The sequence below is a fragment of the Bidens hawaiensis genome, unplaced genomic scaffold, assembly GCF_021521415.1.
Source record: "Bidens hawaiensis isolate Kalapana, Puna unplaced genomic scaffold, B.hawaiensis_p1.1 tig00005003_1, whole genome shotgun sequence".
Classification (NCBI taxonomy): Eukaryota; Viridiplantae; Streptophyta; class Magnoliopsida; order Asterales; family Asteraceae; genus Bidens; species Bidens hawaiensis.
Window position 1 is genome coordinate 748,476 of NW_027491315.1, and position 16,084 is coordinate 764,559.

A 16,084-nucleotide genomic window follows, 5' to 3' on the forward strand; every position below is an offset into this window, starting at 1 on the left:
GCGTTTATTTGCTTAATCGGTAATACGTACTGAGGTGTACCTTGTTTTGGCTCAAATGTCACATTCATGCACACTCTTTAATTTCTCTTTGTAATTCGAAGCACATTCACACGCCTAATCACGAATTTCTTCCAACTCGTTCAATCTCAACTTCCTCAACTCACCGGCTTCCTTGTAATCCATATTACATTCTTAATTTCCCATAATGCTCGGTGAGCTACTTCCATTAGCAAATGACAACCCTTCCCATACACCAATCGATAAGGAAGTGGTACCAGTCGGTGTCTTATAGGCCGTTCGATACACCCACAATGCATTATCCAACTTAGTCGACCAATCTTTTCTATCAACCCGAACTATCTTCATTAAAATTTCTTTAATTTGTTGATTAGAAACTTCAACTTGACCACTTGTTTGAGGATGGTAAGGCGTTGCAATTCAATGATTAACACCATAACACTTCAACAATTTGCCAAATGCAAAGTTCTTGAAATGCGATCCACCATCACTTACGATAATTCTAGGAATCCTAAATCTTGAGAAGATGTTGGATTGAACAAACTTACACACCACGGAATGATCATTAGTTCTTGTTGCAACCTCTTCGACCTACTTTGACACATAATCAACCGTAACAAGAATGTATAAATACGCATATGAGTTGGGAAACGGGCCCATGAAATCTATGCCCTATACATCAAAAATGTCAACAACCAAAATGGGTTGTAAGGGCATTTCATTCCGTTTTGATATGCCCCCCATTCTTTGACAATTTAAACAATGCCGAGCATATTCATTAGCATCTTTAAAAATCGCCGACCAATAAAATCCACACATAAGTACCTTATACCCTGTTTTAGAACCACTAAAGTGGCCTCCACATGCCGATGAATGGGCGTGTTTCAAAATCTCTTGCACTTCAATTTCGGGTACACATCTTCTAAGAACTTTATCTACTCCAACTTCGAAAAGGTCTGGTTCATCCCAAATGTATTTCTTGACTTGGGCCATGAATTGTTGTCTCCTTTTCTTTGACCAAAATTCCGGAATCACACCCGTGGCCAAATAATTGACATAATGAGCATACCACGTTGAGGTTGAAACAACAAGCAACTGTTCATCTAGAAATTTCTCGTTTATCTCTATCGGATCATCAACACCTTCAAGTGTAATTCGCGACAAGTGATCCGCTACTACATTCTCACATCTCAACTTGTCATGGATTTCAAGATCAAACTCTTGCAATAATAACACCCATCGAATCAACCGTGGTTTCGCATCTTTCTTTTCCATCAAATATCTACCCGCACTATGATCCGAGTATACCACAACTTTACTTCCCAAAATATACGAACAGAACTTATCTAAGGCATACACCACCGCAAGCAACTCCTTTTCGGTAGTGGTGTAGTTCAATTGTGCCTCAGATAAAGTTTTGCTAGCATAATAAATCACCACCGGTTTCTTATCCACTCTTTGACCCAAAACCGCTCCAACCGTGCTATCACTAGCATCACACATAATCTCAAACGACTTTGACCAATCCGGTGATTGTAGAATTGGTGCTTGCACTAACTTCTTCTTCAAACTGTCAAACGCTTGCAAACATTCATTAGTAAATTCAAAGGGGACATCCTTCAATAAAAGATTACAAAAAGGTTTTGGAATTGCACTAAAACCTTTAATGAAGCTCCTATAGAATCCAGCATGTCCCAAAAACGTTCTCACCCCTTTTACATTTTTCGGGGGTGGCAAAGATGAAATTACTCTAATATTTGCTTGATCAACATCCATCCCCCTACTTGAAACCACATGACCTAACACAATACCTTCTTGTACCATGAAATGAATTTTCTCCCAATTTAACACCAAGTTTGACTCAACACATCGTTTTAAAACTTATTCTAAATCATTGAGACAAGACTCGAAAGTTGAACCAAAAATGGAAAAGTCATCCATAAAAACCTCAAGTAAATCCCCGACCATGTCTGAAAATATGCTAATCATGCATCTCTGAAATGTGGCCGGGGCATTATACAATCCAAATGGCATCCGTCTAAAAGCAAAGGTGTCATATGGATAAGTAAAAGTGGTTTGGTGTTGGTCATCGGGATGGATTGCAATTTGATTATACCCCGAATACCCATCCAAAAAACAATAATATTTTTAACCCGAAAGTTTTTCAATTATTTTATCAATGAATGGTATACCGGCAATCTGCACTCTCCCACATGATGGTAATTACATCTGTCACACTTTGGCAAGGGTCCCTTGTACCTATCTTGCTTCATATTGGAACCAGTTATAGCATAATTTCTTATTGTCGGACGTGCACGTTTGCTTGATTGTCCTCCTTATGCTTTCGTCCCGTAGTCAGTTCGTTTCATACACACTGATTCTCCGGTCATTCTCAATACTCCGCTTCTTACCAAGTCAAAAGTCACAATTCCGGGTTGGGTCACAGCATTTTCAAATGATGTGTGCCCCACGGAGTTCACCAAACTCCTCACTTCCGGGGCTAAACCCCAAATATAACGTTCAACTCGTTTATCTTCAGGAGTTACTAACCATGGTACTAAGTGGGCCAATTCATTGAAGCGGTTCGTGTATCCCAAATGATCCGCTCCTTTCATTTCCAAACTCCAAAGTTTGTGTTCTAATCTTTGAATTTCGTTTTTTGGGCAGAAATGTTCTAGCATCGGTGTTTTGAGTTCAGCTCATGTCATGCGATTCACCGTATCTTGACCTTTTATCTGTACCGTAGTGTTCAACCACATTAATGCGTGATCAGTAAAAGAAGAAGCATCATACTTGACAATGTTTTCGGGTGGACAATTGCTGATATTGAGGACAAATTCAGTCTTTTCGATCCATTTGATTAACCCGTTTGGCCCTTCAGTGCCTTTGAAATCAATCGGTTTACAGGCCATAAAGTTTTTGATCGAATATTCCCTTCGAGGGGGATTAGGGTTTTTTATTGTTATTGTTTGGGTTCGGTGGGGGATTATTGTTGTTGACATTATTTGCATCAGGTGGAGGATTATTCGCATTGGTAGGGGCATTTGTATTAGGCGGGGGATTATTATTTGTACTGTTTCAGTGTTGGTTGGGGGAGCATTATTGATTTGTTGCTGGTTTGTTTGTATGTTGGCATTAACACCAGCAGTTACTTGTGTTACAATAAGTGGAATTACTGCCTGCATTTGCCGAGCAATCATGTCGGCTATTTCTGCCTCAGTCATGGGGTTTGCTTTCTTTGGGGCCATTCTATAATGATAAATAAATATAAGCCAATTAGTACTAATTCCAGTCTACGACACTGTGTAATAATAATCATAATAAATGTTGTACAGGTAAATCAGATAACATACTGACATTTCACAAATTGTTCTGTACATTGATATCAAAGAGTACATAGACTTAGCCTGATAAAGGCCAGTGCTTGTATGTATATATCAAAATTTGTCACTAAGTGACGGTTAGACTTAACCCTATAAGGGTCAGTGCTAGTAATATTGTACAAAATTGTGCTCCACGTTAACATAACATACTACTATATACATACATGGAGTATCAAAAGATCACGTACACATATTTGTAATATTCCGCATCTATCCGTACAAACGATAGACTAACCACAAACATAAAAATAACAACACCGTAATCATCCAGTAACAGTTCCACAGTCGAACTGTCACCCTATCCAAACACCAACGGTGGTAGGCATCTGACTGCTGCAAGTTCAGTACTATCTGATGTAACGTCGATCAGTACTGGGTCACGTCCCTCTTCTCCTGGTTAATGTTAGCTATGGCTATCGAGTGGTCTATCACACGGTCAGTTAGGACAGCCATCCAAGAGTTGTTTCCTGTGTTTGGGAGGTTAGGGCGAGGGGTAGGTATACTCAATGAACGGGAAGATGAAGTATCTGCCCTAGGGCGTGAAGGTCCTCCCCGGTTGTGGGTAGATCTGAATGGAATCGAGGTAGGGTCAATCGGGGTTACCCGAATACGAGCAGTCTGTCGGACTCGCGCAGTAGCTGAAGTCGTCGGCGACAGGTTAATGGGTGGAGTGGGTGATCGGGCTACTCTAGCAGGTGAACGATACTGACTGTTAACTTCGTTTTGATCCCTGTGCGGTAACCTGGGTGGATAACTATCGCATCTGTAGCCGGACAGATCAGGCACATTCCTAGGTCGCTCTCTACAAATAACTTCTTCTTCCACCTCTTCCTCCTCCTCCTCTGGTTCCTCTTCTGGGTCCTCATCGGATTCCTCCTCTGGATCCTCCTCTTCTGAATCCTCCTCTGGTTCTTCCTCGGGATCCTCCTCAACAGAGATTACTGGTTCTTCTTCCGGTACATAGTCGTTATTCCTTGACATGACTCTGCACAAAGGTTAGTTATGAGAATAATAACTATTGCTAGCGCTAACTATTGTCGAAAAGATTAATTAAATAAACCAAATTTAATATTAATTATATTAAAATATAATATTAGTTTTATTAAAATTTTAATTAATATTTAAATCAATATTGAATATAAATGAGTATAATATTCATAGTAAAATTTACCGTCATCAACGGTATCGTACGTACATATATTCATACACCTTGTTTCAGATAAGCACGTATGAGTGTTACATATATATATATATTTTCACATTACCTTTTATACACATATGTTGCCACTTTTACCTAACCACACGTTCCGCGACTTCTCCCGGAATTCCCTCGTACAAGCAAGTCTGTTATTATGTTCCGGACCATAATAACTCACTTGCCTTACAAGTTCATCCCGGCATCCATCAGTATATTATACTAATTTATTATTTAAATATTTCCCAGAGTTAATCGAGCCTACAGTTATATTTTAGGTACCCTAAGGGATAACCTAATCCTTTATAACCAATGGCTCTGATACCAACTTCTGTCAAACCCCAACTAGCACAATGTGGAAGCGTAAAATGGGAATGTAACAGACACCTCTAGTATCAACACATTATTTATAAAGAAACATTACAAACTAATTTACAATATATTACATTTCTTTGTTCTATCATTGTTTTACCTTCTAGGTGATACAAACAAAACTAGTTCGTTAACTATACATTCTTACTACTATCGCCCTTGCTTTTATTCACATAGCATCAACCACACACCTCAGGCAAGTAACAGATCACCAAATCATTCCGATTTAGGTACACCTGAAAAGCAATTTAAAACGGGTCAACTACTAGAGTTGGTGAGTTTCACGAGTTTAAAGAAATCAGTAATGAGTATTCACAAGTCAACACTTGTAATCATGAAATAAGTATGTATGTATGTAAATGATGTAATTATGCTAAGCTACAGTGAAGCCTTGACTGTATGTGTTGCGTGCATCCATTTCCCACGCTCCATCAGCCACTGTGGCCCCTTTTCGCCCACAACATGCCCTGGTAGCTATGTCTAACACTACATAGCCGGTTTGTATAAATATGGTCATGTGCAAACGGCACTATGTGACATGGAAACCAGGCCAATTCCGTTTAGGTTTGTCAAACCAATAGTACTATTCACAAGCCACCGGCTCGAAGTTAATCACTGTGATCGTGGGGACTTTCTTGTGTTAGCACTTAGATAATTCACATCAAAACATGTTTCAGGTATGTATATGTAATCAAACATGCTTTTCACCCCAAAAGTTCGTAGATAATCAGTACTGTATCAGCTCGTGGTTTGTTCGGTCTGCTATCAGTAGTTCCTATAATCAATATTATAATAATATTAATATTTTAATATTATTATAATCTCAATACTAAATTGGGCTGTATAACTAATCTGGGTGTAGCTGGAACGCCCAGAAAGTGGCAATAGGCTTAGGTTGTGATGTTGTTCAATGTTTAATACTTAAAACTGAACTTGGCTCAGATTCCTGTTTTCCCAGCTAGGCCAAGTTGTTCGTTTACGCGTTCAGAAAGCAGTTATGGGAAAATAAGCTTGGGTAAATGCATTGGTTAATAAAATGATTAAGTTATAAAGAAGGATCACAAACTGGGGTCCCGTATTAACCACGGGGTCCGTTTCTGTTTATTTAGTTTGATTTAAGAAGAAACCCGCACAATCCATCCGGATTGTCCAGGTTTTTCATAGTAAAGTTCGTTTTTACTTATTTAGTCCAAAAATATGATTTTTGGTCACTCTTGGTGTTTTGATATTCCCGCAGATTCGCTAGTCGCAAACTTGTCGGTTTTTATAAAAACTGAATTTGTTTAATATTCAAATTAGCATAATTAATTAACTGTTAATTATTAAATTATGAAAATTTAACCACTTATCAATTAAAATATGTATATTTTTATAAAAATATTTCTGGAATTTATTTACGGATTTATTAATTTATACAAATTCATTTTATCAGCTATATTTCGCCTGAAAATCGTCCGTTTACCCCAAACCATTTCCAAAAATTCCACGAAAATTCCTGAATGCTCAAATCATGTCCCAAATCAACCTGTATCAATTCCAGAATGTAAAAATCTTGTGCGATATTCTTTTCGGGCCAAATTCGGCTATAAAAATTCACACGAACGCATATACACAAAACACCATTAGACTTCTCCAAATGATACCAAAATTCATATGTGATCAAAATACATCAAATCTGAGTTCTTAGAAAAATTTCATAATTTTTCAAGTAGTTTAGCTATTTTTCCCAAATAAACGTCCCAATTCGGTAATAAATTCGCCAAATATTCTCGGATGGTCGAAAAATTACCAAATTTGAACACGGACTCATTGACATGGTCCCTGATGTCCCTGAAAAGTTTCAAGGCCTAATAATATGTAAATCACAACCTTAACCTAAATAGCCCATAAGCGAGTGTTTCGGCATTACCTTAGCGGGTTTGGCTCGTTTCCGACTTTTTAATCAAGTTTTCAGGTTCTTGTGCTTCTAAGAAAGCTAGGTACAAATCCTATATCACAAACCAAGCAATTTTTCATCAACATAACAGCCCTTAACTTAGGGTTTCGTCTAGTGCACAAAAACGAACTTTTGAACCGTAAAAACGCCTTTTCAACCCTTTAATCCGTGTTTATGGCGAAAAAACTATCAAAACAGGTTCCTTACCATGTGTATGATCAAAACATGTTTATGGACCATTTTTGGGATTTTTACATGGTTAGGAATGATTTTTAGTAATCAAGACATGTTTTTATGGTATTAATCAAGGTTAAACAAGTACAAAAGCTACTTATTTAAGCTCCTTACCTTAGGATTTGAAGGATTTCTGGAAAATCAGCTTGCAGCTGCTTGGACCTCAACTCTTATAAACCAAAATGAATAACAAGCTTGTAAAACAAGTTTTATAAAAAGAATGAGGGGTGGGGTGGGCGGATCGGGATTCCTTATGGGCCCCCTTTGGGCTGTTTTGGCCCAATATTCTGATTTCCCAAGCCCAAATATGAAAATCCCGGTCCAAATTTAGTTCGGGTTTGGTTTTTGGCGTGAAAAACTTATCGGGTGCGTTAAACAGCGCGAAAACGGGTGTTTTTCGGCGAGTTTTGTGTAAAATTATAAAAACATACTATACGTTTGTAAAAATCAAAAATATTTTCACGGATCGCTTAAAACATTTCAAATAAGTTTTTGGTAAGTCTTTTTCGGCTTAACGGATGATACAATGCTTGGTTTGTAACTATCTTTTGCGTTTAAATCTATAGCGGGTAGTTAAACGAGCATGTTTTCGTTTAACTTGTTTGCTATCAAACTAAGACCATATTTCTAATATTTTAGCTTGTATAGATCGTTTATCACTTATAGATGGCCTCCCGAGATATCTGGGTCATAACCCGACCCGTTCGGTTAATCGTTCGTTTGTTACGCAAAAGGCGTTTATTTGCTTAATCGGTAATACGTACTGAGGTGTACCTTGTTTTGGCTCAAATGTCACATTCATGCACACTCTTTAATTTCTCTTTGTAATTCGAAGCACATTCACACGCCTAATCACGAATTTCTTCCAACTCGTTCAATCTCAACTTCCTCAACTCACCGGCTTCCTTGTAATCCATATTACATTCTTAATTTCCCATAATGCTCGGTGAGCTACTTCCATTAGCAAATGACAACCCTTCCCATACACCAATCGATAAGGAAGTGGTACCAGTCGGTGTCTTATAGGCCGTTCGATACACCCACAATGCATTATCCAACTTAGTCGACCAATCTTTTCTATCAACCCGAACTATCTTCATTAAAATTTCTTTAATTTGTTGATTAGAAACTTCAACTTGACCACTTGTTTGAGGATGGTAAGGCGTTGCAATTCAATGATTAACACCATAACACTTCAACAATTTGCCAAATGCAAAGTTCTTGAAATGCGATCCACCATCACTTACGATAATTCTAGGAATCCTAAATCTTGAGAAGATGTTGGATTGAACAAACTTACACACCACGGAATGATCATTAGTTCTTGTTGCAACCTCTTCGACCTACTTTGACACATAATCAACCGTAACAAGAATGTATAAATACGCATATGAGTTGGGAAACGGGCCCATGAAATCTATGCCCTATACATCAAAAATGTCAACAACCAAAATGGGTTGTAAGGGCATTTCATTCCGTTTTGATATGCCCCCCATTCTTTGACAATTTAAACAATGCCGAGCATATTCATTAGCATCTTTAAAAATCGCCGACCAATAAAATCCACACATAAGTACCTTATACCCTGTTTTAGAACCACTAAAGTGGCCTCCACATGCCGATGAATGGGCGTGTTTCAAAATCTCTTGCACTTCAATTTCGGGTACACATCTTCTAAGAACTTTATCTACTCCAACTTCGAAAAGGTCTGGTTCATCCCAAATGTATTTCTTGACTTGGGCCATGAATTGTTGTCTCCTTTTCTTTGACCAAAATTCCGGAATCACACCCGTGGCCAAATAATTGACATAATGAGCATACCACGTTGAGGTTGAAACAACAAGCAACTGTTCATCTAGAAATTTCTCGTTTATCTCTATCGGATCATCAACACCTTCAAGTGTAATTCGCGACAAGTGATCCGCTACTACATTCTCACATCTCAACTTGTCATGGATTTCAAGATCAAACTCTTGCAATAATAACACCCATCGAATCAACCGTGGTTTCGCATCTTTCTTTTCCATCAAATATCTACCCGCACTATGATCCGAGTATACCACAACTTTACTTCCCAAAATATACGAACAGAACTTATCTAAGGCATACACCACCGCAAGCAACTCCTTTTCGGTAGTGGTGTAGTTCAATTGTGCCTCAGATAAAGTTTTGCTAGCATAATAAATCACCACCGGTTTCTTATCCACTCTTTGACCCAAAACCGCTCCAACCGTGCTATCACTAGCATCACACATAATCTCAAACGACTTTGACCAATCCGGTGATTGTAGAATTGGTGCTTGCACTAACTTCTTCTTCAAACTGTCAAACGCTTGCAAACATTCATTAGTAAATTCAAAGGGGACATCCTTCAATAAAAGATTACAAAAAGGTTTTGGAATTGCACTAAAACCTTTAATGAAGCTCCTATAGAATCCAGCATGTCCCAAAAACGTTCTCACCCCTTTTACATTTTTCGGGGGTGGCAAAGATGAAATTACTCTAATATTTGCTTGATCAACATCCATCCCCCTACTTGAAACCACATGACCTAACACAATACCTTCTTGTACCATGAAATGAATTTTCTCCCAATTTAACACCAAGTTTGACTCAACACATCGTTTTAAAACTTATTCTAAATCATTGAGACAAGACTCGAAAGTTGAACCAAAAATGGAAAAGTCATCCATAAAAACCTCAAGTAAATCCCCGACCATGTCTGAAAATATGCTAATCATGCATCTCTGAAATGTGGCCGGGGCATTATACAATCCAAATGGCATCCGTCTAAAAGCAAAGGTGTCATATGGATAAGTAAAAGTGGTTTGGTGTTGGTCATCGGGATGGATTGCAATTTGATTATACCCCGAATACCCATCCAAAAAACAATAATATTTTTAACCCGAAAGTTTTTCAATTATTTTATCAATGAATGGTAATGGAAAATGGTTTTTTGAGGTGGCGGTTTTTAATTTCCTATAATCGATGCACACTCGCCACCCGGTTACCGGTCGGGTGGCGATTTGTTCACCTTTATCATCTTTTATTACCTGGATGCCGGATTTCTTGGGCACAACCTGTGTCGGGCTCACCCATGAGCTATCTGAAATGGGATAAATGATTCCTGCATCCAACCACTTTATCACCTCCTTTTTCTCCACTCCCCGCAAATTCAGGTTCAATCTCCTTTGAGTCTCCCTTGTTGGTTTAACCTCCTAATTTGTAATTATTTTATGCATAACAATAGAGGGAATAATACCTTTTAAATCTGCAAGCGTCCATCCAATGGCCACTTTGTGTGCTTTCAACACCTTCACTAGCTCCTGCTCTTGAACTTCCTCCAAATTTGAAGCAATGATAACCGGGAGGGTTTCATTTTCCCCTAAGAACAAGTACTTCAAGTGACTTGGAAGCTCCTTCAATTCCGCCTTTGATGGACACTCCAAAGATGGTTTTGTATCCAAATTGATTTCCTTTGGAAAACTCTCCCATTGATGTGTCCATGGCGGTTGTCCATCTTGCAAGGCTAAAGCATCCTGTTTTTGTTCTTCCATCCATAAAGCACACACGTGTACCTGTTCAGAATTATCACAAATACAAGCTTCCACACAATTCTCATCATATTCATGCGTATTACAATGATCCACCACATCTGCCAAAAAACATTCTTCACCAGTCAAAGAATTAGTAACGCTAGTAAAAACATTTAAACGCATTTTAAGATTTCCAAATGCCATGATGTAAGGTCCCGTCCCTGGTAACCCTACTTTGGTGTTGGATTTACTCATAAACACAGTTCTAAAATCAGATTTAATTAAAAACGTTTCGCGGAATGTTGGGTTTTAACAAGATTATCAAAGTGATAAAATCCCTATTTTACCAAAAACGCAGCGGAAATAAGATTTAAATCTTGTTAATTTAATATGTATATAACCAATTTTACACATGAAAAACCAAGCCCAGATCCAAATACGAAATACATACTATCTAACACATGCATGTCACTATAAGTACATGCATGTTAAAGCTACCTTTCAAATCCAAGGAAGAGGAAGGAGATGATGATGAAGAAGGCAAGAACTTGAATATGAAGCTCCTCAAGCTAGCATACCCCAAGCTTTCCAGCAAACACCACTTATAGCTAGGATTTCCACACTTGTATCTTCTCATTGTTTCCTTTTTCCTTGGCCGTCCAAAGAGAGGAAGAGAAGAATGGGTGTAGAGGATATTTCCTTTAGTGTACTTGTTCTTACTCTTGGCCCTTCAGAGAAGAAGAGAGTAGTAGAGAGAGTTTCTCTCAAGAATTCTTGTGTTGAATGTGTGTTATGTTAGAGAGAAAATGAAAGGAAGAAAGATCATAAGTCTTTCAAAGTGGCACCACCCAAGTCCACCAATCCATACCATTGCATGTCTCCACTATCTCAATATAATAATAAAATAATGAAGAGTACAAGAGAGGGGAGGGCCCTTTCCTTTCTCATTTTTATTATTATTGTTATTTTTATAACTTTCCATTTATGTTATAAAACATATAGGTGACATGCTTGGTAATTTGGTTTACATATTGTTATTTAACCAACTTAAATAAAACTATGTAAAGTTCTCTCAAATATAAATCATCCATATGATTTATTTACTACACAAGTACATTGTATTTAGAAACCCCTTTCTAAACAACTCAAGTGTTAAATATTTATTTGTAATGATAATATCATATATAAACAAATATTATTGGTGTTTGTGGCTTGTTATTGGGTATGACCCGACTTGGATCATGACGTACTAGCCACTTCAATAAAAATATGTGTCTTGGGCATAACGAGTCCAACAAACTCCCACTTGCACAAGATACATAGAAGATTGATGCAAGTAGCAAATACCGCCTAACTACGGTTTACTACCCCTAATACGCATGACGAAGAGCCATTCAATAACATCATCCCCTTCAAGTCCCTTACTTGAAATGATTTAGGTACATCTATCATTTTTCCTGTTGCCACAGATGTTATGTCAAATCCAGAGACACAGAGTGAGCATTCTCTGTTGATTTAACTTTTCAGGTCTTAGACATCTCATTCTCAACGAATAAGAGGGACAAATCCCCTCTTGACTACATACGTCTCTCACAATCACCTTGTACCAGACCTGATCTTAGCCTTATGTACTGTCATGTTTCAGAGCAGCGAAGAACTAAGTCAAAGTATAATACTTGGTGAATATCAAGACCCAATATGTATCTCAGGTCGGAGGATACTATGATATTCGCCTTTACTCAAATTTACTTATGATCAATCACAAGGATTCCATGTAGTAACATTTGAGAGTGGGTCAGTCCAATATTTATAACCCATAAATATCTATGAACCTTGGTAGCAACCCTTGCTCTATATTCATATCCCATGAATATCCACCAATCCAAGTTTATAATAGTCTTATCTTCATAGTTGTTTCCAACAAATATGAACGACTACGGACATTTAGAATAAGTAACTTATTCACGGATTTAAACATGCTAAAATGAAACATAACTCAAAATGTCATAATCATAAACCAAATCATATGAATGAGTCAAAATAACAATTGTTCCGATATCCAAATACAAAATTCGATCGTATCCAATCACTAGAATATCGAAGTCCTAAGGCACAAGTATGACCCTCATGCTTTGGCCTTTCAAGGAGCTTCGTGAGTGGATCCGCAATGTTTTGATCGGTGTGAACTTTGCGAATACATATCTTTCCCTTTTCAACTTCATCCCTAATGTAGTTGAACCTCCGCTCAATGTGCCTTGTCTTTTGATGTGCACGAGGTTCCTTGATTTTCGCAATCACACCCTCGTTGTCACAAAAGATCTCTAGAGGGTCCTGAATGGTACAAACTACCCCTAGGTCGGCAATGAATTTTCTAATCCACGCAGCTTCTTGAGCTACTAATGAGGCGGTGATGTATTCCGATTACGTGGTGGATAATGCTACCACGTCTTGCTTTGAGCTCTTCCAAGAGATTGCCCCACCATTCATAACGGAAACATATCCCGATTGTGATATAGAATCATCTCGATCGGTTTGGAAACTCGCATCCGGGTAACCCTTTACAACGAGTTCCTCCTCACCCGAACCGTATATTAGAAACATATCCTTAGTCCTTCTAAGGTATTTCAATATACTTGTAACCGCCATCCAATGGCTACTTCCTGGATTATGTTGGAATCTACTTGTCATGCTTAAAGCGCATGACACATCCGGTCTAGTGCATATCATTGCATACATGATGGATCCAATAACCGATGCGTATTTGATTCCATTCATTTTCTCTTGCTCGTCCTTTGAGCTTGGACATTGAGACCTAGTCAATATCGTTCCTCTATGAATAGGTACCAAACCTTTCTTAGAGTTCTCCATCTTGAACCTCTTCAAGATTTTGTCAATGTATGCACTTTGGTTTAAACCTATCAACCGCCTTGATCTATCCCTATAGATCTTTATTCCCAAAATATAGGCGGCTTCACCAAGATCTTTGATAGAAAAACAACTTCCAAGCCATGCTTTTACCCCTTCCATGGTTGGAATGTCATTCCCAAATAGTAGTATGTCAGCAACATACAATACTAAGAAGGTAATGATGCTCCTACTAGCTTTCTTATACACACAAGCTTCATCACCATTTTTTATGAACCTAAATTTCTTAACTTCTTCATCAAAACGATGATTCCAACTTCTAGATGCTTGTTTCAGTCCATAGATTGATTTCTTTAACTTGCATACTTTGTTTGGATGTTGTGGATCGACAAAAACCTTAGCGTTGAACCATATAGACATCTTCCTCAAGATGCCCATTTAGGAAAGCGGTTTTGACATCCATTTTCCATATCTCATAGTCATAATGTGCGGCTATGGCAAACAATATCCTAATAGACTTTAGCTTTGCTACGGGAGAAAAAGTTTCATCATAGTCAACCCCTTGAGTTTGAGTGAAGCCATTTGCTACAAGTCAAGCTTTATAAGTATCCAAGTTTCCATGCATATCGGTTTTCTTCTTGAAAACCCACTTACTTCCAATCGGTTTGGAATTAAGAGGTGGTACAACCAAATCCCATACTTGGTTGTCATGCATGGATTGCATCTCTACGTTCATGGCTTTAAGCATTTGTCACAATCGGATTGTGACATTGCTTCATGGTATGCGGTGGGTTCATCCGAATCTACCACATAGCACCCATCCATGAAAAATCCATATCTTTCGGGTGGATGACTAATTCTACCGGATTTACGAACGTTTAGTGTCTTGATCAACCACTTGATCATTATTAACAACCTCTTGTTGATTGCTAGTGTCAACTAAACGTGTATCGGCTTGTGGTTCTCGATCCTCCTCGAGTTCCACCGTTCTACTAGTACCTTCCATAAGGAAATTAGTTTCCATGAACTCGGCCTTTCGAGCAACAAATACCTTTTGCTCGGTTGGGTTGTAGATATAATATTCCATAGAGTCCTTGAGATATCCTACAAAGATACACTTAGTGGATTGACTTTCCAGTTTGTTTTAGGTGTTGTTATTGACATAAGCCTCACAACCCCATACCTTTAAATATGGTAATGATGGAACCCTTCCATTCCATATTTCATAAGATGTTTTGTCCACTTTCTTGGTTGGGGCCATATTTAGAATACGGGCTGTGGAGAGCAAAGCGAAACCCCAAAATGATAGAGGCAATATGCTTCTAGCCATCATAGATCGAACCAAATCCAATAGAGTTCGATTTCTCCTTTCGGACACGCCATTGTGTTGTGGTGTTCCAGGTGGAGTAAGTTGTGAGATGATCCCACAACTCCTTAGATGATCTTGGAAAGCATCACTTAGGTATTCACCTCCTCTATCCGAACGAAGTGCTTTGATGGTTTTATCGAGTTGATTTTGTACTTCATTTTGGAAGACTTTGAACATTTCAAAGGCTTCATCTTTGTGTCTTAACAAGTACACATACCCATAACGACTATAATCGTCGATAAAAATAAAGAAGTATCTTTCACCATTCCTTATCATTGTCTTAAAAGTACCACATACATCTGAATGTATGATACCCAATAAGTCTTTTGCCCCTTTGTTTGTCCCACTAAAGAGGTCCTCGGTCATCTTTACAAGTAAACAAGACTCGCACTTATGAAATGAAATAATGAATCATCTTCACTTGATTCCAAAAGACCATTCCTTTGAAGTGTATGTATGCGATCTTTGTTTATGTGACCAAGGCGACAAAGCCAAAGATAAGTCTTACTCAAATCCATTTTGAGTTTCTTGGTGCTTGATTGGTACAACATGTTATCATAGGATGTGTTATCATGAACTAATTCATAAATTCCATTAGACGGCATTGCTTTAAAATAAAAGACATTATTCATGAAAACACAAATACCATTATCCATAAACTTAAAATCATAACCATATTGTCTTAACAAAGAATCGAGATAATGTTCTTAGTCAAATTAGGATCATACAAAACATCTTTCAAAATAACTTCCAAACCATTTGGAAGCTTCAATGTATAGTCTCCTCGGGCTTCGACAACAACCTTTGCTCCGTTGCCCATGAAAAGACTAATATCTCCTTTCTTGAATTCTTTATTTCCCTTTAATCCCTGCAATGAATTGCAAATATAAGTTCCACATCCGGTATCCAATACCCATGTGTTAGAGGAAATAAGATTAAGATTAATATGAATCATGAAAGTTGTACCCGAGGTTTTCCCCGCATCCCTCTTTGCTTTCAACTCTGTTAGATAGGTTGGATAATTCCTCATCCAATGTCCTATCTCATCACATCCAAAGCATGGATCCTCCGAGCTAACCTTTAACTTCTTTGGTTTGGGTGGTTCCACTTTAGCTTTTCCCTTGAACTTGCCCTTGACTTGTCCCTTACCTTTGGTAACCTTTGCCTTGGGTTCCG

At 38.1% G+C, this 16,084-nt stretch overlaps 1 protein-coding gene across 1 annotated transcript; it reads right to left on the reverse strand.

Moving 5' to 3' along the window:
- Window positions 1-438: 438 nt before the first annotated feature.
- LOC143628475 (uncharacterized) lies at window positions 439-1,293 on the reverse strand. Its single transcript, XM_077098063.1, has 2 exons — window positions 844-1,293; window positions 439-609 (listed from the first exon to the last, which is right to left on the reverse strand). Exons 1-2 carry the CDS (start codon window positions 1,291-1,293, stop codon window positions 439-441), a joined length of 621 nt encoding a protein of 206 aa, XP_076954178.1.
- Between the last annotated feature and the right edge of the window lie 14,791 nt (window positions 1,294-16,084).